This window comes from Petaurus breviceps, unplaced genomic scaffold (assembly GCF_028583685.1).
Source record: "Petaurus breviceps papuanus isolate PSGF00001 unplaced genomic scaffold, PetGlider_PUasm1.0 90407, whole genome shotgun sequence".
In the NCBI taxonomy this organism is placed as follows: Eukaryota; Metazoa; Chordata; class Mammalia; order Diprotodontia; family Petauridae; genus Petaurus; species Petaurus breviceps.
In genome coordinates this window covers 1,414,490-1,441,013 of record NW_027187241.1, presented here as the reverse complement: position 1 = coordinate 1,441,013, position 26,524 = coordinate 1,414,490, and the positions used below count along the sequence as shown (strand labels likewise).

Here is a 26,524-nt window from a genome sequence, read left to right as displayed (position 1 = left end):
GTTTTACTGTCCTTAGTATCTTCTCTTAGTCATGCACTTCATCAACTTTTGTTCTTTGGGCTAATAATAGAATAAAAAATGTCCTGACAAAGTGGACTCTCCAAACAGTTTGTCATAAGGAGATAAAGGGAGTGCTATTCAACAAGCTGATATGGGCACTTTAAAGTCACAGAAACTAGTGTTGGACTTTATCCGGGTATAGCCTTTAGCAGTGTTGGCTAATTCAGTGGGGGTGAGCCTGTATGGTGTGTTGTAAGGGCAAAGGTCACAGAACTGTATCTGAAGTTCCTAAAGAATATTGTGATGCAGTTATTCATTAAGTTCCCACAACATCTCTGCATATCTCTTGGATACATGCCTTTCTCTCCATTCACATAGCTACCATTCCAGTTCAGTCACCCATCATCTCTGACCTGGGCTATCACAGTAGACTCTCAATTAGTCTCTCTCCTTCAGAGACTCTTCTTAACAGCCAAAATGAGTTTCCTAAAGCACAGGTGTGATCATGTTAACCCCCTACTCAATAAACTATAGTGGCTCCCTATTACTTCTATCATTAAATATACACTCCTTTGTTTGGCATTTAACACTCTTTACAACCTATCCCCTTTCTATCTTTCTAGTCTCCTTACACAGCACTTCTTCTACAAGTCAGTCAAGCTATCCTGCTTCTGTTCCTTGTATGTAATGCCCTATTTCCTGTCTTTGTGACTTTGCACTGGTTGTTTTCACTTATCTAGAATTCCTTTCTCTTTCTCCCTCTCTCCCTCCCTCCCTCCATCTCTCTGTCTCTCTCTGTTTCTCTGTCTCTCTGTCTCTCTCTGTCTCTCTGTCTCTGTCTCTGTCTCTCTCTCTCCAACCTCTACTTCTTAGAAATCTTGACTTCTTTCAAGACTCAGTTCAAAGATAACTTTCTGCAGGAGGCCTTTCTTTATTCCCTCCCAGTTGCTACACCCTCTGAGGTAACCTTTCAGTGTTTCTATAGGTATCTTGTATATGCCAATTTATGTGTATGCCCATCTCCTCTATTAGAATATAAATTACTTGAGGGATGGGACTGATTCTTTCTTTTATTTTCTTCTTTTTTTGTGTGCTAGCATAGAGAATTTAAGAACATATTTAGATTTTTTTTAAAAAGATATATACAGAAGATGGAAATGGCTGATAATGGAGGATGAATTCAAAAGCAAAGCATATGTCAAATATGCTAAAACTCAGAATGAGTTGAGGTTGGTAGAGAAACCTGAGGATAATTTAAAAAAGGCATTAAGCTTTTTTTTTTAATATATATTGGGGAAAAGAGGAAGATGAAAGAAATAATCTCAGAGAAGAAACTTATCCTTGTCATCCTCCACAGCAAATTTTGTGAAGACTCCATAAAAGGAAAAAGGACTACCAATGCTAGGACTTGTGAAGTACCCCTTTACAACATACGTTCCTTGTTCTTATGCATCACTCCCTTTGTAACTTAAACTCACTTTCCCCTGTGTGTATGGCATATGGTGTGCCCTTGATTTGTTTTTATAATTGCCGTTCTTTCTTACTATACCTTCTCAGTAAATCTCTTTTTTTTTAAAAGCTAAGGGAATTCAACTAATTGATAATGGGAAGCACATAGATGGGGACTTATAAAGAACAGTACTACAAATACAAAACCTTAAGGAAAGAAGTAGTAAGCCATCTTCTGGGATCCTGGCTTCTGATTTCAAGTGCAAGTTGAGGGAGTAGTACCGACTACATATATTTTATGTTTTCTTATTTGTGTATATATGGTATGCCCTTACCTCCACATCCAGTAGAATGTAAGCTCTTTGAGGGAAGGGACAATTTCATTTTTGTCTGTTCTTCCCTAGCACACTGATCACAGAGAATAAAGGAAATGCTGATGTAGTTTACCTAAATCTTTTTTTTTTTAAAGCAATTGGGGTTAAGTAACTTGCTCAAGGTTACATGGACAGTTATTATTATTTTTGTGTGGGTGCCGAGTATCAGAGGCTGGAACTGATCCCGGGTCTCCCGACGCTGGGGCCAGTGCTCTTACTCAGTGCACCACCTGGCCGCCTCTACCTAAATCTTTATAAAGCATTTGACATCTCTTATGCTAATCTTATAGGAAAGATGAAAAGCTAAAGATTAAACAATGGAATAGTAAGTTGGGTTTGGAACTGGCTGAATGAGAGGACCTCCCCCACCCCCAAAATAGTAACTGATGCTTTACAAGAGCTCTCAAGTAGAATTTCCCAGGGATCAGCATTTAGTCTTATGCTAGTTAACATTTTTATCACTGATTGAGAAAAAGGCAAAGATAACCTATTTATCAAAGTGTCTGATGACACAAAGCTGTGAGGGATACTTAACAGACAAGTTGACAGTCAGCATTCAAACAGATCTTGACAGACCAGACCATTGGATTGAATCAAATAAGATGAAATTTAATAGGGGATAAATGTAAAGTATTACAGTAGGGTCTAAAAAAAAATCAGTGTCACAAGCATGAGATGGAAGAGACATGGCTAGATAGCAGTTCTTACTGAAAAGATCTAGGAGTTTGACTAGACAAGTACAGTAATGAATCAACAGGATGATATGCCTCAATAGAGTTATGATTTCATGAATTTGGATAAACCCCCCATGATGAGATAGCAATTTATCCATGCTTGACCAACCCATGTGAATCTCATTCCTGTCCTCCCCTGAGTTCACACAGAGATCAACTTAATGTGCTGGAGATCTTCCTTATATTTTCTTAATGATATAATTGATAATAGTATTGGTAGTAGGGGTGACAAGGAGTATGTAGCCTGCCATTGGTTATTCCTGAATATCACCACAGGACCTTACTTTTTTGATGGCATCATTACTTTGCTTCTCCTCTTAACTCCTTATTTGTAATGTGTTATATCCCTGTTCCTCTCCTGATTGACCAAGATATGTCTGGGTGGGAAATTTGGCCTCTTCTTCTATGTGCTCAGTTCCAGCTCAGCAGCCAGTTAAAAGTCTTTTCTTCATTATGCAGTAAGCAGACAGGAGAAATTTACAGAATACCTGATCATGTTCTGAATCAGAAACATGGCACCTCTATTACATGTCATGTCACACTTTTAGAAACAGACTGACTCAACCCCATCACCCCCAAAACACACATACATACAGTCACAAGCTAATAGCTGAGAGCTCCTATTGGATCTGCTCTAAGGACTGACACCCCCCCCCCCCCATTGGCCAATTCTCTCCCTTTCTTTTTCTTTTTCTTTTTTTAAGCAATTGGGGTTAACTTGCTCAAGGTTACATGGCCAGGTGTTTCTGGGTGGGTGTTAAGTGTCTGAGCCCGGATTTGATCCCCCAGGTCATCCCGACACTGGGGCCAGTGCTCTCACTCATTGTACTACCTGGCTGCCCCACTCCCTTTCTTTTCAATACCCTCAAAACTGTGTTGTTTCCAGAATGAACCTTCTCTGTTCCCTTGGTCTAGTCTAGCTGCTTTTCCCTTGTTTCCATCTTCAAGGCTGTTTCTATCTCTTCTTGTTAGTGTCTGAATTTAGGGCTCCACTGTCTTTGATGGTGAAAGGAATTTGTTATAAAAATCTCTTTAGAAAGCTTATTTTTTTATTTACTTGCTCTCCTCTTTTTGATTGTATCCTTAAATGCCCTGGTGATGACTTTCCTTAGCTGGGCCTCTTACTAAGCTTTCCTCAGGCTTGTTTTCCCCTCCACTGCTTCTTGCTGTCTCATGAGGCGACACAGCTCATAATCTTTCACCATCTTTTCTTCTAATATTTTACAAAAACATTTTTATTCTGTAAAGGTATTGCCCTTGGCTGCCATCTCTTTTTCCTTGGCAAAAATTATCTGCTAGGTGCAGAGGAAAGAGTACTGGATTGGGGGGGTCTGAGGACCAACTCAAAATCTGATTCTGCCAGCTATTAGTTGTGTGATCCTGCACAAGTCTATTTCCCTGTTTGGGCTTCACTTGCCTTATCTGTAAAATGATTGGGTTGGACAAGTTGACCTCTGAAATCCCTTTCAACTCTAAGTATGTGATCTTATGGTATGATAGGTAGCTAGGTAGCATGGTGGATAGAGTGCTGGACCTGAAGTCAGGAAGACTAAGTTCAAATCCCACAAATAGACAGTAGACAAAGTTAAGCCATTTAGAGTATTGATAGCTTAATTAGTGTTTGTAGATTATCTAAAACTATGATTCTTAGTATATTTTATCCTCTTTCCTATCACTCATTGCAGACAGAGAAGGCTGTTGCAATGATTGAGGGATATTTTGTATTTTTCTTGGTTTTAGGTTTTTGGCCATGGTCAAAGAGTCATCAGACTTTTGGTCAAGAGCCTTCCCATACTTAACTAGGCTGATCCTTAGAAAACAGCCACTGTCTATTGTCAGGACCATCCAGAGACTTTCCAACATGGCCAACCCTTTTAGAGGTTGCATTCTATGTAGCATTTGAGCTCTTAAGGTCCCTTTGCCCCAATGAAGCACCACTGTAGGCCTCCATGGAGGACTGTGAGAGAGCAGCAAAAAACATAATTAGGTTGTATTAAGAGTGGTGCAATGCCTGGGTCATCCCGTACTCTGTACTTGTCAGACCACTTCCATGAGGTTGTATTCTGAAAACCACCTTTGAGGAAGGAAATTGGAGGTCATTAAGGAAAACCACGATGACGTAGCCTTAAAATTGGGCCATACTCATTTCATTTTGGTTCTGTCCAATTCAATTTTAGCAATTTCTTATTAAGCACCTACTATGTACAAGGAACAGTGCTAGATATGAGGGATACAAAAATAAAATGAAAAGCTTTCTCTACCCTCAAAGACCTCCTAACTGGAGAGAAAAAGGATTGAAGGACCTAGGGGAATTTAGCATGAAGAGAAGACCTAAGTATTTGAAGAGCTATTAAGGGAAAAAAAATAGGCTTGTTTTGCTTAGTTCTAGAGGACAGGATTAGAAGCAATGGCAGAAGTTGAAGAGAGACAAATTTAGATTTTATTTAAGGAAAAACTTTGTGGCATATAAAAATTTTGAGAGACAGTTCTGGGTAATTAATCGTTCTATTAATCATACTAGCAGATAAATAATAAAGGGGGTCAATGGAACTCTCAAATGCCAAAGACATGAGGTGTCTTTGGTATCTGAGAGTGCCTGACCTCTTATGGGACCCACTCAATGCTTATATGCCCTTGGAAGTGGGTGTTCCTGAGGGTATCAATCAATCCTGATTGGTTAACAATGAGAATAATGAAATTATAATGAGAGGTGGGCTTATTCTAATTAACTAATAAACTTTGGAGTGACCAAAAAAATCCCTTTTGCCAAGTGACTTTAAGTGGCTCATTAATTAACCTCACTTGAGATGGTGGGTTTGCTCCTAGGAATTAGCCCTTGCTGGCTACAGGCACACTGTGGGCTTCTTGGTGTGAGTTCTTATTGACTTGAAGCCCTAGATAAAGTTCTACTCAGATATAAACTTGGCATTTTTACTCAGAGAAGTCTCACCCTGCTTTTTCCATTCCCCCCACCTAGCAAATGGAGGCCATATTTATTGAAAAGTGGAATGAGCTACCTCTGGAAGGTCCTTCTTCCTTAAGGCCTTCAACTAAAGCCTAAATGACAATTTGTGATATTGCAGAGGACATTTCTGTTTAGGACTAAATGGTCTCTGAGGTCCCTTCCAATTCTGGATTCTAAGCCTCTGTGATAGGCAAAGGGAGAGATAAATTCTAGAACTTTTAGACCTTTTTCCCCCTAAGGGCTGCTAAGTAGCTTTTCTCTTGCCCTAGAGAACCAGGTGAATAAAAATATAAGTTGGCAAAGATTATAATAATTATCATTCGGATAATATTTTTTAGATATGTTATATTGAAAAAGCAAACCATAGAGTCATTATTTTGGAGTGGTTCATAAAAGCTCAGACTAGGGTCACAACCTCTAGAATTTTAACCTTCATTGCTATCTTCCACCAGCTACCCTTTAACCAGGAAGGTCTTAAGAGACTAGATTTAGTGCTAGAAGGGTCCTCAGAAGTCATCATTTACAGATGAGGAAACTGAGACCAGTCACATGACTTGCCCATGGTCACACAGGTAGTAAGTGGCAAAGTCAGAACCTCTAACTCCCTACTTAGCAGTCTTTTTTTTTACTTCTTATTGCTTTCCTTCACCAACTTAAACTTGCTTATCTCAATAGTTTGCTTAAAATCTTGGGAAGTCCTAATTAGTTCTCTTTCACTGTAAAATTTGGATGCTTAGTGATTTCCTAGGCTTGGTCTTTTGAAAGGACTTAACAACAACCTCTAAAATAAAAACTTGTCCTCCTAGCAATTTTATTTATTTTATTCTGATTTTAAGAAATAAAACAAATGCTTCTATAACAGAATAGAAAAAAAAGATGGTTGCGTAATGAAACTGCAAATCTATTATGTACAATCTCCTATTCCTTTTAAATATGTAACTAAACATGTAACTTTCTTTTTTTCTCCTTTTTTCTCCCCCCTCCCACGTAGAGATGGCTACCATTAGACACAAATATGTGTATGTATGTGTGTGTGTATAAAATCATTCTATACATACTATTCAGTTTTTTCTCTGACTGCAGATAGCATTTTCCTTCATAGGTCCTGTCAAGATATTAGGAGACACCCTATTTTCCAGAGCTAAGACCCAGCAAGAAGGTTGTGCCCTAAGCTTGGCATAGCAACAATCCTTTGTGCTCACCCTCTGGATGAACTGACACTCCCTGAGCTCAGGCAAGCATCAATAGACCCAGAAATGAAGCCCTACTATGAACAGACTTTTTGTTCTAGACTAGACAACCTGGCCTCACTGTGGCTGTTGCGTCTCCCTACAGTTGCTACACCACACTGACTCTTTGTCTAGCCACAAGTATATAAGTCAAGGTTCAGCCACACTAAAGCAAGTCCCCCCACTAAGGGTGGGCCCTTGGTACATGTATCTAATCTGCCTCCTTGCTTGTAAGCCATTTCCCTCATTTTGAAATTACATTTCTGTTTGATTCCTGACTCTCTTGTCTCTGGCCTTCTCTGTTCATCTCTGGTCATCCACAGGTTAAAGGCCAATTCAGTCTGTTTGACATTCCTTTGTACTTAATTTGAGTAAAATAGTCAAAATGAGTTAGTTGCTCAAAGTAGTCCTTACAACAATATTGCTGTTACTGTATGCAATGTTGTCTCCAGGGAGACCTAGAGTAGAGGGTCAGAACCCTGTATTAATACTAAAACTTCCCGATGGTAAAGACTAGGTCAAATTTGCTTCCTCCAAGGGCCTTGTAGATGTTTTATTTCATATGTTCATTCAGTAAATATTTATTGCATATATGTTATATTTGAGATGCTATATTCTATTCTCTGTGAAATCTGTATTAGGCGTTAAGTAGAATTAAAAAGAAATTAATAAATCCTCCACTTATTTCTCTCCAGCTGCCCAACATATGCTTATAGGAGATGGCTTAGCTTCCTGCTTCACTGACAAAATTGGGGAGGCCACTTGAGGTGAGCTTCCTTAACCGTGCCCCCTTTTTTCCTCAAAGCTTCTAAGTAACATTGATCCTTTTCTTCTCCTCTGGTTATAGAAGACATATGCCATTTATTCATCAAAGCTAATCCCACTATTAGGAACCTTCATCCTATTTCCTCCTGCCCCCTCCGGGACCTGACTCCAACTGTTATCTCCTCTCTCATGTGATCTTCAATGTCTTTCTCACCACTGGTTCCTTCCCATCTGCCTATAAATGCACTTAGGACTCCCCAGTTCTAAAATCAGCCTTCCCTTTACCCTTCTAAGTTGACTGTCATCCCATCTTTTTCTATTCTTCTTTTCTAATTTTGTTCTGAATCTGGAACTCAGAGAAGCCAGTCTTTCAATCTTCAAATCCTATCTTTAGCATTTCCTAGATATGTGGATATAGACAGAGTCAAAACCTCTCTAAGTCTCAATTTCTTTATCTATGAAATTAATATAATAATACCAGTAGTCAGTGGTGTGCTGCTAAAGGCTTAACAATTGGCCCTGGAAGGGGCTGAGGATAGTTAGTGCACACATGGCAAATTTTTTGGTTTAATTTAATTTAATTAACATTTTCTCCCTTACTTTCTTAACTCAAGACAATGAATAAAATAAGAAATCGAGTTCTGATTTGTAATGTTTGCTGATTTCTGAGATGTAAGTTCTCAACACTAAAAATTTAGCAATTGGTTCTTGAGAACCAGGTCAAGCTGGCTCTAGCAAACTCCAGCCTTTTACTTCATGGGGTTGTTAAGAGCAAATCAGATAATACATTTACACATATATGTATATGTGTATGGTATATGAACATAAATAGAACATTAATATACTATATTCATGGTATGGAAAGACATACGCTATAAATGTTAGCTATGAACCTTGTCTATACCCTTAAAAGTTGGGTTTCCCATTCTACCCTTGAAACTTCTCTAAGGTCACATTTAATGACTTTTTTTCTCTATCCCTGACCCCACTTGATCTCTGTAGCTTTTGATGCTGTTGCCCATTTACTAATAGATACTTTCTCCTTGCTCAGCTTCAGGCACCATATTTTCCTGATTCTCTTGCTGACTCATCTCATCTTCTTTACAACCCTGTGCCCCCTCCAAAGTATCTGCCCTTGGTTGCATTCTTATCTCTCTATGATTTCCTTTGACAATCTTCTTTTCTAACTTCTAAAAGATAACTTTTATTTTAAAATTTTCAATTAACAAGCATTTATTCACCACCACCACCCTCACCACTGAAAAGAAAAAGAAAATGAAAACCTTTCTAACAAACATGAATAATCAAGCAAAACAAATTCTCACATTGGCCATATCTAAAAATATGTATCTCATTCTGCATCTTGAGTCTATGATCTCTCTGTCAGGAGGTAGGTGGCAGGTTTCATAATTGGTCCTCTGCAATCATGGTTCCTTATTGCATTGATTTGAAGGCTTAAGTCTTTCAAAGTCATTTATCTTTACAACCTTGTTATTGCATAAAGTTTTTTTTCTCAGTCAGTTCACTTTACTCATAAATTCAAGTGTCATATAAGACTTCCCAGGTTTCTCTAAAGTTTTCCCCTTCATTTCTTATGGCACAATAAAGTATTCCATTACATTCATATACTGAGATTTGTTTGCTATTTCCCAGTTGATAGGTACCCCCTTTAGTTTTTTTTTAACATTACAAAAGGAACTCCTACAAATACTTTTGTATATATGGATCCTTTTCCTCTTTCTTTGATCTTTTTTTTTGTGTGTGTGTGTGGGGGGGGAGTGGTAAGCCTATTAGAGGTATCTCTGGATTAAAGGGTATGTGCAATTTAGTGACTTTTTTAGGTATAATTCTGAACTACTTTCCAGAATGTTCCCTTGATAATTTCATTTACTTCTACCACTTCAACAATTACATTTTTGCAGAAGATGGCCAAATCTCTGTTTCTAATCCTGAGCTCTTTCTTCTGAGCCCTAGGCCTACATTTTCAGCTGCCATAGCATACCCTGATTTCTCATGGACATCTCAAATGTAATCTGTTCAACACTGAACACTTTATCCCCCAACCCTCCTAAACCTGAAGTCCTTCTGCCTTCATCTTTTATGTCTGTGACCTCCAGGTCTACCTCCTAACTTTGAATCTTCCCTTTTCCTTAACTTTAACCAGTTACTAGGTCTTGTCAATTATGACACTCTGACTTCTATTCACTCTGTCCCACTTTTTTATTCCCATTGCCAACCCCCTAGTTTGGACCCTTTTTATCACGCAGGAACCCTCGACATATCCTTCATACCTTCAATGTCTCCCCACTCCAACCCATTCTTCATACCACTGCTAGGATAATCTTCCTTAAATATAGATCTGGACATATAACCATTTTGCTCAAAAATCTTCAGTGATTCTCTGTTGTTGTTGTTGTTGTTTAGTTGATTAGTCACGTCTGACTCTTCAGGATCCCATTTGGGGTTTCTTGGCAAAGATACTGTGTTGGTTTGCCATTTCCTTTTCAATGGCTCTCTACTGCCTCCTGAATAAAGTTCAGACTTCTTTAAAGATCTGTCACTTAATGACCTCTTCAACTTAGCACTGCCTTAGCCTTCCAATATCATCTCCTCTTACTCCCCTACAAAAAAATGTAAAAAACAACCAAACAGGATAATTCTCTCTATTCTCAAAGCACATTCAATTCTCTTGCCTCTATGACTTTGCTCAGAGTGTCAAGGTAACACTGGAACTAGAGAGTGAATGATGAATAAGTAGTATTTCAACAAGGAGAGACTGGGATTGGAGGAGGGGGAGAGACTCTGGTGGAAAAAATAACACAAACAAAGGCAGACCTGGGAACACACAGGACTTGTTTGAGGAGCAATCCTATTTGTTTGGATTGTAAGGTATGTATAAGGCAGTAGCAGAAGATAAGGATGAAGAGAGAGTTTGGGGGCAGATTGTGGAGGATCCTGAATGCCAAAGGACAGATGTGAACTTTAAACTGGCTTTGAAGTCAATGAAGAAAAAAACCAAAGGTTTATGTGCCAGGGAGTGATTCAGTTAGGTCAATGTGGCTGTTGTGGATGGAGTAGAGTGAGGAGAGAATGGAGGCCGACTGATAGATTGAGGCTATTACAAAATTCTAGGTCAGAGGTGTCAAGATATTAGGAGGAACCCTGTTTTCTACAGCTAAATGCTCAGCAAGCAAACTGTGCTCTGAGCTTGGTATAACAATAATCCTTTCCACTCACCCTCTGAATGATCTTGCCCTCTGGCAAAATCACATAATTATTGTTTTGCTTTGACCAGCACTAACTGTTCTCTGAGCTTGGACAAGCACCTTCTGTATCCATGTTCTGGTCATGAAGACCTGCTATGAATGAAACATCTCAGTGTTGCTGTTATTCCTCATTGTCAGGGCTACAGCTCAGTGAGTAGCCATTGGTATTATTATTGAGATCTCCTCAATACTGCCTTGTGTCTGTGTCTCCCTCCCTCCCCAACTAGGGGTGGGGCCCTGGCACATGCATCTAGATATCCTCCTTGCTTGCAAGCCAGTTTCATCACTTTGAAGTTAAACTTGTTTGATTCCTGACTTTCCTGTCTCTAGCCCTGCTCTGTTTGGTTTCAGCCACCCACAGGTTAGAGGCTGGTTCAGTTCAGTTGACATTAATTGGTGTCAGAAGTGGGACTGGCCACAGAGCTGGACCATTGGACCTTGGTACTAGTGGAAACAGACCAAGTGTCACTGGAGATTTATTTCTCCAGAATCTGACCTCCTCCTTATCTGTTGAGTCCTCTGCCCTCATCCCAGCTCCAATCCTCTGAGCTCCCACCTTGGTTGAGCTTGCCATTCCTTGTGAGGAAAATTCCAGGGCCTCTCTGGTGACCTGGTTTATCTCCAAGTACTCTGGTAAGGATAGCCTTTCTTAACTGGACACCTCTGTTAATTGGCTTCTCTGTGTGCCTCCAAACTGCATGTTTCTGGAAAATTTGCAAGTGCATGCATGCCTGAGTAACTGTGTTTCAGTTGAACCAGTTAAAATTAGAATTTTAATTGAGTGCTTTGTTAAGACTATCTGTATCTGTTTATATCCATCTTGTTGTTTTGTCTGTGTTTCTGTCTTGGTAAAATGTAAAATGTCTGTGTCATGTTTGTGTTATGAGCTAGATTCTATTACCTTGAAAGATTTAAAATGTAGCCAGCCAGAAAAACTTCTAAGGGCTGTAGCTGGAGAGCTTAGAACACTGGGAAAGAGTAATGAACTTTCATAGTTGAAGCAATTGTCCAAGTAAGCTGGACTAACCCCCACTTTAGGCTTTCCAAGGAAGATTAGGTTATAAGAAAAGAAAAAAAACCCACTTACAAGACATTTCCCCCCCTGTCATTTCAGCTTTGGTTATGTTGGAATTACAGAAATAAATCCAGATAATCAAAGTTTGTAGAACCACTAAAAACATCTTAGCAGATTCTGGAGGTTTGAAGATTAATCATTAAGGAATTTGAAGATTTATAATTTTTAAGATTTCATGGGAGAACTCATGAGACTTTAAGCAATTCTAGGAATGCATTCCCTTCTGAAACATCTTAGTAAGTTTTGCGTTAGCACTCTGTAGAATTTGTTTTAAGGAAAAATAAGGATTACATTTTATAAAGGTTTTAAAAGTAAATGACAAGATCAATAGTTTCATTGTTCTAGGGTGATGAAGGAAGGCATCTAGTTTGGAAGTAATCCCAGAGTGAAGAAAGAAAAAGAAATAGGTAACAGTTTACCCTTTATAGCAACTTCTTGTTAACTATTCCTTGCTATTTCTGACCATGAAAAGAGAAAAGATTGTTTAAACCAAAGAGAGTTCTGTAATTCCCTCAGATCAGAAAGCCTCTCCCTGTTAACCCCTCTCATCTCAGATCAGATTTCCAAATACAAGTGCTGAAAAAAAATGCTGGAAAAATATAGTGAAACTTGAATTTTGTTCCAGTTGCAGAAATTTATTAGCTGTTTAATCTTAGGCAAGTTATCTTATCTCTGTTTGCCCCCATTTCCTGATATGTAAAGAGAGAAATAATAATGGTACCTACCTCTCAGGGTTGTTGTGAGCACGAAAATAATATAGTCATTGTAAAGTGCTTAACCCAGTACTAGCATATGCTAGCACTACATTATTATTATTCCTTTAATTGAATGTAATTGTTCCACACATGATGACTCTAAAGTGGTTTTGAAAATGTCAAAGCTAATAAAAGAAATTATTTTTATATGTGATAATTTGGAAATGAAATTGATATCATTTGAAGTTTATTGTTTGTGTTATTATTGTATTTCTAAATTCTCTTATATTGTGAAATTTGAGACTATTGTAACAGAAATGCTGTTGACAAAATAACTTTTTAATCTGGACACCATTACACATGAATTGGGCTTTTAAAAGGATGTTATAAAAACAGATATTTGAAAACTGTTAAATATTTAATGATGTATATTTTGTTATAAAGCAAAAAATAATAATGTTTTCTATGATAGTGAATTTTCATTTGAAATTCTTGGCAATTATGAAAGCTTGTAGGGTGGTTTAAAGATGTAGCTTCACCATATTAATGACAAGTCAACTATCAAATATTTGCTGTATGTCTGAAGCCCTAGAATATGGGCAGTTTTAATTTACAAGTAAAGGATGAATGAAATGTTAGCTGTTAGGAAAATATCATAAAAGATATTCAAGCCCTAAGTGGTGGTTAGTCAGATTTTGCTTTTTAAGATAAAAATTCCTGGGATTGTAATTTACTATTGTTTTGAGCTTTGATCACTGGGATAGTTATCTGAATTCTGATGAAACCAATAGTAGAAAATGGCATGTGCTACAGCCTGAGAACTGCTAACAGTGGATTCTGTGCCTGGGAAAAGTTTTGAGACAACTGTGGCATGGCCTAGGTAGGATCCTTCTGACTCTATTTTCCCATTGTTCTATTTCCTTTCTGAAAAGGAAATTTCTCCACCTGGTTAATCATGGGCCTTGCTTTTAACACTCTGTGACTACATGATTGGCTGTTAGATATGACTCATGCCTGGAATCAATCAGAATTAAGGGAGCTTTCCTCTCTGTTATGATACATGACATTGTAATAACTATGTTCCTCTTTTTCCTTTTGTAGCAAATTTCTGTAATGAAGAAGTTTTGTAAGTACAGTACTAAATCTTTTACATAATATATTGATCCTAGAACATTTCTAAGTTACTATAATAAGATGCAAGTATGAACATTTTAGCTTTACTTTGTATTTGGGTTAAATTTTAATATAGGGATGATATCCCCCTAAGGAGGAAATGATTAGACAAAGTAATAAGACAAAGATGTAATGTAAGAAGTTTTATAAATAAATGGAATAGTAAAATTTGAGAAAGCAACAGGATTAGACTGATTTCTCTATGAACTATATACATATCTACATGATTAGTTTCCAAATTTATCTATCATGGAAATTCAGGCTTTGAGAACATGTTAGTAATAAGTTCCCAAAATTGGATTAAGGTTTTTCACATAAACTGTGTTGATAATGGTAAAGAAAATGAAAGTATTTTCCCATCTGTCTGATAATCTTAAAGGGCAGAAGGGTTCATTTTGCGGTTGGACCCTTATAAAATTTTTTTGAAGGGCAATTGTGGTTAAATGACTTGCCCAAGGTCACATGGCTAGTTTTTGTGTTAAGAGTCTGAGACTGGATTTGAACTCAGGTCCTCCTCACTCCAGGGCCGGTGCTCTATTCACTTCGCCACCTAGCCACCATTCCCCCCCCCCTATAAATTTTTTTTAAAAGATCCTTATATCAGATACAGGATTTAGGTAATGATGGAAACAGCAAATGGTATATAAACTGAAATTCTCTAAGTTTGAAAATTGGAGAACTAAATTTAAGTGACTATATTAAATTATACTGTCATAATTATCTAGGAAACTCTGGATTTGAAACAAGAGAAGCAGAGCCCCTTTTTGAGCTTGTCCTGAGAATAAAGTCTATTGTCCAAGAAAAGATATCTAGAGACCAGATGACTGCATGAGCATCTGGAACTCAAAAAGTACTGATTAGGGGCAGCTAGGTGGTGCAGTGAATAGAGCACTGGCCTTGGAGTCAGGAGCACTCGAGTTCAAATCTGGCCTCAGTTAACACAAAAACTAGCCATGTGACCTTGGGCAAGTCACTTAACCCCAATTGCCCTCCAAAAAAAACAAATGAAGTACTGATTGAATGGACATTGAGAATGGGTTGCTAGGATACAAGAAGACTTGATGTTAGTTAACATTGGTGATATTTATTATATTGCTTTGAATGGTTCATGTTTTCTTGTTTACTTTAGTGACATGTAAATCTCCCTTCACTGACCTAGTTCATTGTGAGCCCTCCAAGTAGTTTGATGTGACCTGACTTAATGTAATTACCATAATGAATTTATGAAAAACTTTATTGGATGGCTTAAACTTAGCACTGTATGTCTGGGGAACTGAACCTCTCCATGTATTGTTTAGAGAGCCTTAACCAAAGACCTATGTTATGCTGACCAGATACTCAGATCCAAAGATTGATGCAAGTTTTCTCACAACTGTTCATCTCAAGCAACCCATATATGTATTATCTAAAAACTGGCATCAAAATCAATCATTGTTTCTAAGGGCCCCTGCCAGGTCCTTCTGACTACTCTCACAGCTACTTGCTCAATGTTACATGGCCAGTTATTTCTGGTGTGGTGCTAAGTATCTGAGCCCAGGGTTCAATCCCCAGGTCATCCCGACACTGGGGCTGGTGCTCTTACTCGCTGTGCTACCTGGCTGCCCCACTCCTTCTATATTCTTGTCCCCTCTCTTTTCTGCTTGCAAACAGACAATGACTAGCAATGATACCTGGGACATACTTCCCTGATAGGTCCACTGGAGGAACTAACCTCCTGGACAACATCTTGTCCTGGCCCAACTGGCCTCTCAATGGCATCTTGGCTTATAGCTGCCTCTTTATTGGTCACAAAGGTAGGGGTTCTTTCAGACCCCTCTCTCTTTGGTGAAAAGGAGGAAATGTCAGGATATTAGGAGACACCCTGTTTTCCAGAGCTAAGACCCAGCAAGCAAGCTGCGCCCTGAGCTTGGCATGACAACAATCCTTTGTGCTTCCCCTCTGGATGATCTCACCTCTGGCAAAATCATATAATCATTGTATTGCTTTGACCAGCACCAGGTGTTCTCTGAGCTTGGACAAGCACCTTCTGTACCCATGTTCTAGTCATGAAGCCCTATGAATCATGCTGTGAATCAAACCTGTCTCATTGTTGCTGTTATCCCTCATTGTCATGGCTATAACTCACTGAGTATCCACTGGTATGTGTTGAGATCTCCTCACACTGCCTTGGGTCCTCCCCACTAGGGGTGGGGCCCTGGCACATGTGTCTAGATTCCCTCCTTGCTTGCAAGCCATTTTCCTCACTTTGAAATTAAACTTCTGTTTGATTCCTGACTCTCCTTTCTCTAGCCTGCTTTGTCTTGCTTCAGCCATCCACAGGTTAGAGGCTGGTTTGGTACAGCTGACAGAGGGTAATGAGGGACTATACTAGGGTGATAGTAAAAGTGAAAAGGAAGGGTCAGAAGTGATAGGACTTGACTATTGATTTTTTTTTTTGAAGAGCAAAGGCAAGAGAAGAGTCAAAGACTGAGAGCCTAAGTGACTGAGAATATGGCAGTGCTATTAACAGAAATAATAAATTCAGAAAGTGGAACTCATTTTGAGAGATTTGGTGCTAGAGATGAGTCTGGTTATCGACATTGAACATGAAATGCCAAAGGGACATCATAATGAAAAATTCTGCAGAGTTGAAAATATGGAACTGGAACTTGGGAGAGAAGGAGGGGTTTCGGAAATGGGTTGGGGAGAGATATGCATAAAGATCATGTAGAGACACAGAAGTAGATACGATAATAAAAGAAAAGTGTACATGTGAGAGACAAGAAAAGAAAGCCAAGTCAGACTTTGGTGAATACCTATGTTTAGGGGTAAGGAAGAAGAATCCTCAAGGAAGATTGATTAGAATGGGCAGAGAGGTAGGAGAAGTACCAGGATATTGAAATTTCATGAAAGTTCAGAGTTTTCAAGAGGATGTTGTAAATGCTACAGAGAAGTGAAGGTAACTAAGGTCTGTGAAAAGACCATTGAATTTAGTTATCAGATAATCGTTGGTGACCTTAGGGAGCCAAAGTGACTGAGTACAGGCAGCAATCTAGATGAACTCTACCACAATTCCCCTCCAAACAACTTTAAAATAAAGCCTCAAGTCAAATTTTGGAGTGGCAGAGCTTACAAAAGCAGTAGACATTGGAGGCTGTGGCAGCAGCAGCTTCAGGAGCTCTCAGCCCAGAGACAGTAAGACAGTCATACAACTGGTTAAAAGAATTACAGAGGACCCTTTGATGTCAATGGGTGCAGTGGGCACTGATTGGCAACTCCATTGCCTGGAAGCAGTTCTGGGTCACAGTTACAGGGTGAAGTGTGCTTGTGGTCAGTCATAAAGAAGCAGGGGCCCAGGGTGCAAGTCCAAGGCAGAGAGGATTGCTAACACTTGTGGCCACAGTAGAGCAGGGTAAAGACCAGAGCACAGACCAGGAGGGCAGTGACCATGTATCTCCCTGGATTATACCACCTTGGAAGCACTAGACCCCCAGAACTAGCTCTAAAAGCAGCAGCATGAAAAAGCCTGAAGCTTGGGATAGTGCCTCCCCACTCCCAGGTTAATATAAAGCTCAAAGACAAGGAATAAGCTGGAAAAAAATAAGCAAAGAGCAAAAACAAACAAACCAAATGTTTAACTATAAATAGCTACTATAATGGTAGGAAAGACCAAGGCACAAACTAAGAAGAGAACAATGTGAAAATAGCTACAACAAAGCCTCAAAGAAAAATGCTAATTGGATTCAAGCCCAACAAAAAATTTCTGGAAGAGCTAAAAATGATTTTAAAAATCAAATAAAAGTGGTGAAGGAAAAACTGGGAAAAGAAATGAGAGTAATGAAAGAAAATTGTGAAAAAGTATTTAACAGTCTGGTAAAAGAAGCACAAAAAATACTAAACAAAATTACACCTTTAAAACAAAATTGACTTTATGAAGAGGAGCAAAAATTCACTGAAGAGAACTCCTTAAAAAGCAAAACTGGCCAAATGGAAAAAGAGGTACAAAAGCTCACTGAAGAAAATAATTCCTTGAAAATTAGAAAAGGGCAACTGATTCCGTGAGATAGATATCAAGAAAAGCCAAAAGCAGGGGGTGGCCAGGTAGCACAGTGAGTAAAATCACCGGCCCCAGTGTCGAGATGACCTGGGATCGAATCCAGGCTCAGACACTTAGCACCCACCCAGAAACACCTGGCCGTGTAACCTTGAGCAAGTTACTTAACCCCAATTGTTTAAAAAAAAAAAAAAAGAAAAGCCCAAAGTCAAAAGAAATTGAAGAAAATGTGAAAAATCTCATCAGGAAAACAATTGACCTGGAAAACAGATTTAGGAGGAAAAAATTTAAGAATTACTGTGCTACCTGAAAGCGATGATAAAAAAAAGCCTACATATTACAATTTAAGAAATTGTAAAGGAAAATTGCCCTGATATCTCAGATCCAGAGGGTAAAAAAGAAATTGAAAGAATCCACTAATCATCTTTTGAAAGAGATTCTAAAATAAAAACTCCCAAGAATATTATAGCCAAATTCCAGAGCTCCCAGGTCAAGGAGAAAATATTGCAAGCAGCCAGAATGAAATCATTCAGATATTATGGAGTCACAGTTAGGATCACACAAGATTTAGCAGCTTCCACATTAAAGGAACAGAGGCTTCAGAATATGATACTCCGGAAGGCAAAGGAGCTGGGATTACAGCCATGAAAAACCTACCCATCAAAACTGAATGTAATCCTTCAGCGGGAAAATGGATATATATATATAATGAAATAGAGGACTTTCAAGCATCCCTGAGGAAAAGAATAGAGCTGAATAGAGAAGCTGACATTCAAACACAAGACTCAAGAGAAGTATAAAAAGGGAAACATGCAAGAGTAATCAAAAGGGACTCGAAAAAGTTAAATTGTTTACATTCCTATATGGGAAAATGATACTTGTAACTCCTAAGAACTTTCTCATTATTTGGGCAGTTTGAAGGAGTACACATAGATAGAGAACATGGGAGTAAGTTGATTATTTGGGACAATCCCCCTTCTTTCCTCCCCCCATCCCCAAATGAAAGAGTAAACAAGTTGTGGTATGTGGTTGTGATCTAATACTATTGGGCTAGAAGAAATGATGAGAGGGGTGGTTTCATTAAAAAAAATCTGAGAAGACCTATATGAATGGATGAAAAGTAAGAAAAATTGGGAGATCATAAATAATAAATCTATTTTAAAAATTGTTGGTGACCTTTAAGAAAACAATTCTGTTTACTGATGCTGACTGTAGCAGCAAGCACCCCAAGCGTCCTCAGGGTTTGCAGCTACCACAGGTTCTTGGATCTGCTTTGTTAAAGGAAAGCAACTCAAAATGGGTTAACAAGCTTACTTTAATCAGTCAGACATATATTGTTTACCTTGTTCAGGAGAAAAGGTCAGCACCCTGAACCTCAAAGTATACAGGCATAATTATCAAGACAGAGACATCAAGTAGACAGATTTCCGAATTGTCCAACCATTACATCCATACCCAGTCAACATCTGGGTTTCCACATTCTGGGTTTTTCAAAGCCGGGGGACTCTCAACAACGGCTTCCCAGAATTCAGATCAAATCACAGAACACTTCTCAAAGTGAATCCCAAAACAAAGCTACACATCAGGGCTTATATAGCCTTCTCCTGGCTCAGAGAATGTAACAACCTTATTGACCCACTGGCCAATCAAAAAGTATCTACTGAAAAACAAGCCTCCCTCCCCAGGCTTCTGGTGCACTTTAGCCTAGGGGCAGGGAAGATCTTTAAAATTTACATTCGCATTACATTCGCATTACATTCGGCCCCAAGATCTTTCATGCCCATAGCATAGACAATTTACTTTTGAATTAGCACTGAACATTTCTTAGGTCACATTTTCAAGGTACAGAACTAAAGTTACCAAAGTGGCCACTGGCCCTTAAACAAACACAAAGTACATTCTTAGGTTACATTTTCAAGGTACAGAACTAAAGTTACCAAAGTGGCCACTGGGCCTTAAACAAACACAAAGTACATAGCATTATCACTTCAATTCAGAACAAGAGTTCAAATAAAGTTCTGGGGGGAGGGGAGTGTCCTTCCCCTCACACAGCTCCAGCCCCAGCTTCCAAGCACAGAGAGGGGGCTGGGCAACAAAACCAACAAGGTGGGGTCCCTGGGGATCCAAGGCACTTCATCCCACCCACCATAGTCACAAGTCCATCCTCCCCCTGGGTCCCAAACTGTGGGATGCAGCCAGGAAACACATTCAGTGCCCCTGCTTTGCTGCTCAGTTCTTATCTTTTCCTGTGGCTGAATTCCGAACTCCTGGGCTCCTTCTCCTCCCGCAGGCAGCAGCCGCTCCTGGCTTCTGCCCAGGTCCCGATGCAGGCAGCTCACCATTCCCGCTCTCAGCTCAGCGAAGTCCGCATGCAGGCCATTCTTCTCTCCTGCTCCACAGCTCCACAGAATCACAGCTACCACAACTGGGAAATAAACAATTATCCCAGCCCCCATACTTTCCTTTTACTCTGCAGATCCTGCTCACAGCGCCATTTTGTAGCAGCAAGCACCCCAAGCGTCCTCAGGGTTTGCAGCTACCACAGGTTCTTGGATCTGCTTTGTTAAAGGAAAGCAACTCAAAATGGGTTAACAAGCTTACTTTAATCAGTCAGACATATATCGTTTACCTTGTTCAGGAGAAAAGGTCAGCACCCTGAACCTCAAAGCATAATTATCAAGACAGAGACATCAAGTAGACAGATTTCCGAACTGTCCAACCATTACATCCATACCCAGTCAACATCTGGGTTTCCACATTCTGGGTTTTTCAAAGCCGGGGGACTCTCAACAACGGCTTCCCAGAATTCAGATCAAATCACAGAACACTTCTCAAAGTGAATCCCAAAACACAGCTACACATCAGGGCTTATATAGCCTTCTCCTGGCTCAGAGAATGTAACAACCTTATTGACCCACTGGCCAATCAAAAAGTATCTACTGAAAAACAAGCCTCCCTCCCCAGGCTTCTGGTGCACTTTAGCCTAGGGGCAGGGAAGATCTTTAAAATTTACATTCGCATTACACTGACCAAAGTCATATGGAAAGGTTGATGAGTAAATAGAAGAATGCAATTTAGGAGTATAAACTAAGGTTAAATAATTAATTGTATAAGGTTAAAAGGAGAGAGAGGATGAGAGGAAGAGAGAAAGAAGAGAGAGAAAGAGAGAGACAGATACAGAGACAAAGAGACAGAGACTGAGAGAGACCAAGAGAGCAAACAAGGTTAAGGGAAGATTTAACCTCTCTGGCAGCCCCAATGGAGTACTGCATGTCTCCTGCATAGTAAGAAGTCATTACACATCTGCTGTAAAGGAGAATATTGAGTACTTACTACATTCTAAGCCCTGGGGGAGATACATAGACATAAAAGACGTAGTTCTTGACCTCAAGAAGTTTATAGTCTAATTGACTAAATACATCGTGCTCTCACACTGTTCTTGGCTTATCAACAATGAAGGTGGAGAGCTCAAATATAAATGAGTTACTATCTTGTGAAAGTTTTCTTTCTTGATACTGTTATCTCCTCAAGCCTGTGGAAGGAAGGAGAAAAAAAGGGAAAGGAAGAAGGGAGAGAAAGAATAAGGGAAAGAAAAAGAGGGAGTGAAAGAAGTAAAGAACAGAGTGGGAAGAAGGGAAAGGAAAGGGGACTGAAGGAGGTGAGGATGAAGAGAATGAGGGAAGAAGGGAAGGGAAAAGGAAGAGGAGGGAACAAAGGAAAGTGAAGAAGGAAAGTAGAGAGGGAGACACAGGAGACACATCAAAAAGAGATCTAGTCAAAAGCATCTTGTGGTTTGGATAGCCTAACAGGGGTGGGGAACTGTAGTGCCAATGCAATATTCACAGTGCCAACGGTCACTATAAATATATCTGCAAGGTGCTCAATTGCAAAATATAACAGACTCTCTACATAGAAGACAGAAACAAAACATTTACCCAGGCACCAGAAAACCGAATCTCAAAACCAGTAAGCTGATTCCATCATGGTAGCACAGAAGTTAATAATCCATAATAGCACAGTCACAACATCCTTTAGTCTTTCCACAAACCAACATTTACTCACAAGCCCGCCTCCCTCCAATGCCTTCTCTCCTCCCTCCAGTCTACCTGCTCTGACTCTCAGCTTCCTCCACCCTTCAGCAAACTCCTCCCACCACATGCTCAATGTGATTACATTCAGCCTATTAGGGGGAAGGGTATATCTTCAAAGCAGGGGAGGTCTTCAAATTCCTTTAGGCTTATTAAAGGGCAGGAAGATCTTCAAATTCCCATTACCATTACAGTAACCTGTGGCAACAAGGCCACAGGTGGTCCTCTAGGTCCTCAACTATAGCCCTTTGACTGAATCATTTGGATTCAAAGGGTTGTACTTGAGGACCTATAGGGCCACACCTTGAGAATACAGGTTCCCCACCCCTAGTAGGATAACTATCTTCAAATCTTGACCAAGGGAGAGGAATTAGACTTGTTCCACTTGGCCCTTGATGGAAATTACAAAGAGGTCAACTGAAGCTTGATGTATAGAAATACCTAATAGCAATAAGAATTGTTTAAGAGAGGAGTGGCCTATGGGAGTGGGCTCCCTTTCACTGGAGTTCTTGAAGCAAAGGCTGGGTATCTGCTTTTCAGATATTTTGTAGAAGGGATCCTTGTGCAGCTTTGTGTTCGATTTTATGACCACAAGGTCCCTTCCAACTCTGAAATTCTGTGATTCTATGAAAACATATACAGGACCTCTGGAGATATGATTTCACAGAGAGGAAGGTGGAAATGAAAAAAAAAAAAACCAAACCCCACCACAACAACCAAAACCCAGAATGAAAACCAAAATAAAACCAATGCTCCCAGATTCTTTAACTGAAAGACTATTGTAATGCTTCCTATTCTTTAACTTAAAGCATGGATAATTTTTTTCTATAGAGACAGACCACCACTCCTATAATCAATCAATTAATATTTATTAAATATCTACTGTGCCTGGAACTGTGCTAAGTACTGGGGATACAAAAACAGGCAAAAGATAGCACCTGTCCTCAAGAAGCCTACAATCTAATATGGGAGGCAACATGTAAATAAATATATACAAAGGAATCTATATGCAGGAAAAATGAACATATATACAAATATATAGAAAGGGATGTCATATATATTATATTAATACAATATTTAATATAGCTATATTTATATACATGTATAAAAATTAATAGATACAAATCTATACAAAGGAAGCTATATACAGGAAGTAATTAATAGAGGGAAGGTACTAGAATTAGGAGGGATTGGGGAAGTCTTCTGTAGAAGATGGGATTTTAGTTGGTACTGATGGGATCTGAGGAAGTCAGTAAGGCAGAGTTGAAGAAAGAAAGCTTTCTAGGCATGGTGGGGTTGGGGGGACCCAACCAGAACCTTAACTCAGTTAAAAATGAAGGAGAAGGGTGGCTAGTGGCACAGTGAATAGAGTACCGGCCCTGGAGTCAGGAGGACCTGAGTTCAAATCCAGCCTCAGACACTTAACACTTACTATCTGTGTGACCTTGGGCAAGTCGCTTAACCCTAATTGTCCTGCCTCCCCCCTTCCAAAAATTAAAAAAAAAAATTAAGGGAGAGAGGGATGGAAAGAAAGAAAGAAAGGAAGGAAGGAAGGAAGGAAGGAAGGAAGGAAGGAAGAAAGAAAGAAAGAAAGAAAGAAAGAAAGAAAGAAAGAAGAGAACTGACATACCTAAGGTATATATCAACAACAGTTAATATACCTAAGAAATTTACCTCCCTGAGGCCAACCTACCATGAATGAATCAGTCTTTTTGAATTTAACTAGGTTGGTCCTTCTAAGACAAGCATAGGGTCTCTGCATCTAGTGGAGGCTGTCCTTATAACCATTTGAATTTGAAGTCATATGAAAGAAAGCACTATGGGGCGGCCAGGTAGCACAGCGAGTAAGAGCACTGGCTCCAGTGTTGAGAACACCTGGAGATCGAATCTCAGACACTTAGCACCCACCCAGAAACACTTGGCCGTGTAACCTTGAGCAAGTTACTTAACCCCAATTACTTAGGGGTGGCCAGGTGGCTCAGCAAGTAAGAGCACTGGCTCCAGTGTCAGGATGACCTGCATCAAATCGGGGCTCAGATACTCAGCACCACACCCAGAAATAATAACTGGCCGTGTAACCTTGAGCAAGTTACTTAACCCCAATTGCTTTAAAAAAAAAAAAAAAGCACTATATGGAAACATTGGTGGTGTATTTTTTTTTTTTTTTTGTAAGCAATCAGGGTTAAGTAACTTGCTCCAGGTTACACTGCCAGGTGTTTCTGGGTGGGTGCTAAGTGTCTGAGCCCGGATTCGATCCCCAGGTCATCCCGACACTGGAGCCGGTACTCTTACTCGCTGTGCTACCTGGCCGCCCCTGTGGTGTTTTTTTTAATAGAAGGTGGGGAACCCTGTCCCTGGAATGAGAATTCCAGTTTAATTATTGATGTGGCAAAAGCTAGAAGCATTGTGATTTAATTTCAGAAAATGAGAAAAGGACACAGAAAGCCTTCACATTAAGGTCAACATGCATACTTCTTGTGGAAGGTGGAATTTTAGCAGACTTGAGGGAAGATAAAATGAATAAACCAGATTGAAGAAGAGCTCGGTGGCACAGTGGATAGAGCTCGGGGCCTGGAGTCAGGAAGCCCAGTCACATCTGGCCTCAGGCAGAGACTAGCTGTGTGAGCCTTGGCAGGTGACTTCATCTCTGTTCACCTCAATTTCTCCATCTGTAAAATGGGAATGTGATAACAGCACTTCCCTTCCCAGGGCTGTCGTGAGGATCAGAGGAAATGGTTACAAAGTGTTACATGAACGTTACAGTATCATGTCCAAAAGCTAAGTCAGGGATGCCTTTGTTGAGCTGTCACTGGCCAGGTCCTGCACTTAGCGGTGCTGCCTCTCAGGCTCACAAACTGCCCTTTCTCCAGTTGGGGGCAGGTGGTATAAGCATTATCACCCCCATTTTACAGATGCTGAAACGGAAGTGACTTGTCATGGTTTCCCAGCCCGGGGATCCCGTTCCCAAGTCCTCGAATGTCTCCATTGAGACTCAGGTGTGGATGGGTTGGCACTGGACAAGGAAAGAGGATTTTATCTGTGAGTGTGCGTATTATACGTTTAACCACCTGCTTTCCGGGTGAAAAACGTATGCAGACACACTTTTAAGTTTAACATGCATTATTAACGTTTTCTCGGCCACCTTTTTTAAAAGAGCCTAGACAATCGACAAATAACAATCCGAGCCCAGACTTGTCACGCTCGCGGGATTGCCCAGGGTTAGGCTCTGGCTGGGTATTTAACGACCGGCTCGGCACAAGCTCGCGCTTGCATCTCTGGGGTCGGGGTGGCTTCTGGGAAGCAGCAGCAGCTGCAGCGGCAGCAGCCCGACATTTGTTTACAAAGTGCGCTCGCGTCCTTGAGCTCACGTGTCCGGGGGACCCGGCCGCCATTGGCCGGCGCCCGAGCCCCCCCCCCCCCCCCCCCCGGGAGGGAAGGCGCAGGTCGCCGAGCCGCATCTCAGCCGCCCACCCCGCCTAGGGATGACCGCGAGGCGGGGCGGCGGGAGGTGGGTGCGGGTGCGAGCCCGCTGCGGGCGGGGGGCGGGGGACGCGAGGGGCGGGGCGAGGCGCGGGCGGCGCTAGGACCCACCGCCCGCCCCCTCCGGCTCCCGGGAGGTTGATAAAGCGGCAGCGGCGTTTGACGTCAGCGGGGAGTTAATTTTAAATCGGTACAAGATGGCGGAGGGGGACGCGGCAGCGCGGAGGCAGCAGCAGCAGCGCCCGCCCCAGGAGCTGCGGCGGCGGCGGCGGGGGCGGCCTCGGAGCGGAGACCCGGCGGTCCAGGACAACCACGTCTCGTCCCCGTCCTCGCTAGGTAGGGGCCGGGCCGTGCCGGGCCCTCGTCCTCTGGGGCTCCCCGCGGCCGTGCCCTCCCGCCCGCTCGCGCCTAGGCCGCTGCCAGAGCGAGTGGGAGCAAGCGCGCGCGCGCGTGGGTCCGGCCTGGCCTGCCCCAGAGTGGGGCGGGAGGCCGGGGCGGGGGGGTAGGGGGGCTGTCCTTGACCGTCCCAACCCCGGAGCGGGGCGCCGCGGGGGGCGGGGTGGGGGGGCCGCCCTGCATGCCCGGACATCCCCCCGACCCCCCCCAGGAGCCCGGGCCGGACTCGGAGGCCCCTCCTCCAGGATCTCCTCTCGGGGGGCTTCCCGCGGGGTGCGAGTTCAAGGCTACGCGGCCCGCGCGTGCCCCTGGCCGGGGTGGGGGGGAGGGTGGAGCAGAGGGGGGGGGGGGGGGGGGGGGGAGGGGGCGCCTTCGGGATGGGAAGCGACGAGCCCCCCGGCTCCGCTGCACGGACGTAAGCGCGTCTGGTGCATGCCCAAAGCCCGGCTTCTCCCGAGCCGCTGGCGGGGGCCTCCGAGTGTTAGGTGTCCCTTCGGCTCAGAACACCCCTATTTTTAGGAGAATAGCATTTGGCCTGTCCGGTGGCGTCCAGGGCAGACACCGAAAACTCCTGCTGTCACCCAAAGTTAGCAACGTCCTTGGCAGCCGCGAAGCCCCGCTCCCTCACTGGGGCTGGACCGGACGGGAGCCGAAAATCACACAAGCCTAACGCGTTGACAGCTAACTTTCTCCTGTTATTTCTGTTCGAAACTTGCTCTCACTTCACGTAGTTGTTTGGCTTCGATCTGTATTAGACGTGGGTGGAAATCATTTCATAGAATCCCAAGTAGCCCTGGACTTG

At 41.5% G+C, this 26,524-nt stretch overlaps 1 protein-coding gene and 1 long non-coding RNA gene across 6 annotated transcripts in view; both read left to right on the top strand.

Annotated features, from left to right (window-relative positions):
* Positions 1 to 11,124: 11,124 nt before the first annotated feature.
* The window catches only part of ATL2 (atlastin GTPase 2), a 91,426-nt gene continuing 76,026 nt past the window's right edge, over positions 11,125 to 26,524 (top strand). For 2 of the 5 annotated variants that reach the window (XM_069108597.1, XM_069108598.1), the window contains exon 1: positions 11,125 to 11,415. Coding sequence is in view for 3 of the 5 variants with exons in the window: in XM_069108599.1 (XP_068964700.1) it covers positions 25,524 to 25,662 (139 nt within the window). In the remaining 2 variants the exon portion in view is untranslated. Of the gene's footprint in view, positions 11,416 to 13,653; positions 13,679 to 25,484; positions 25,663 to 26,524 lie in introns of those variants that run through there. The other 3 variants (XM_069108596.1, XM_069108599.1, XM_069108595.1) reach the window with 3 other exon arrangements.
* On the top strand, positions 19,509 to 19,820 carry LOC138177413 (uncharacterized). Its single transcript, XR_011172494.1, has 2 exons — positions 19,509 to 19,600; positions 19,678 to 19,820. It is a non-coding gene; the product is annotated as an uncharacterized lncRNA (long non-coding RNA).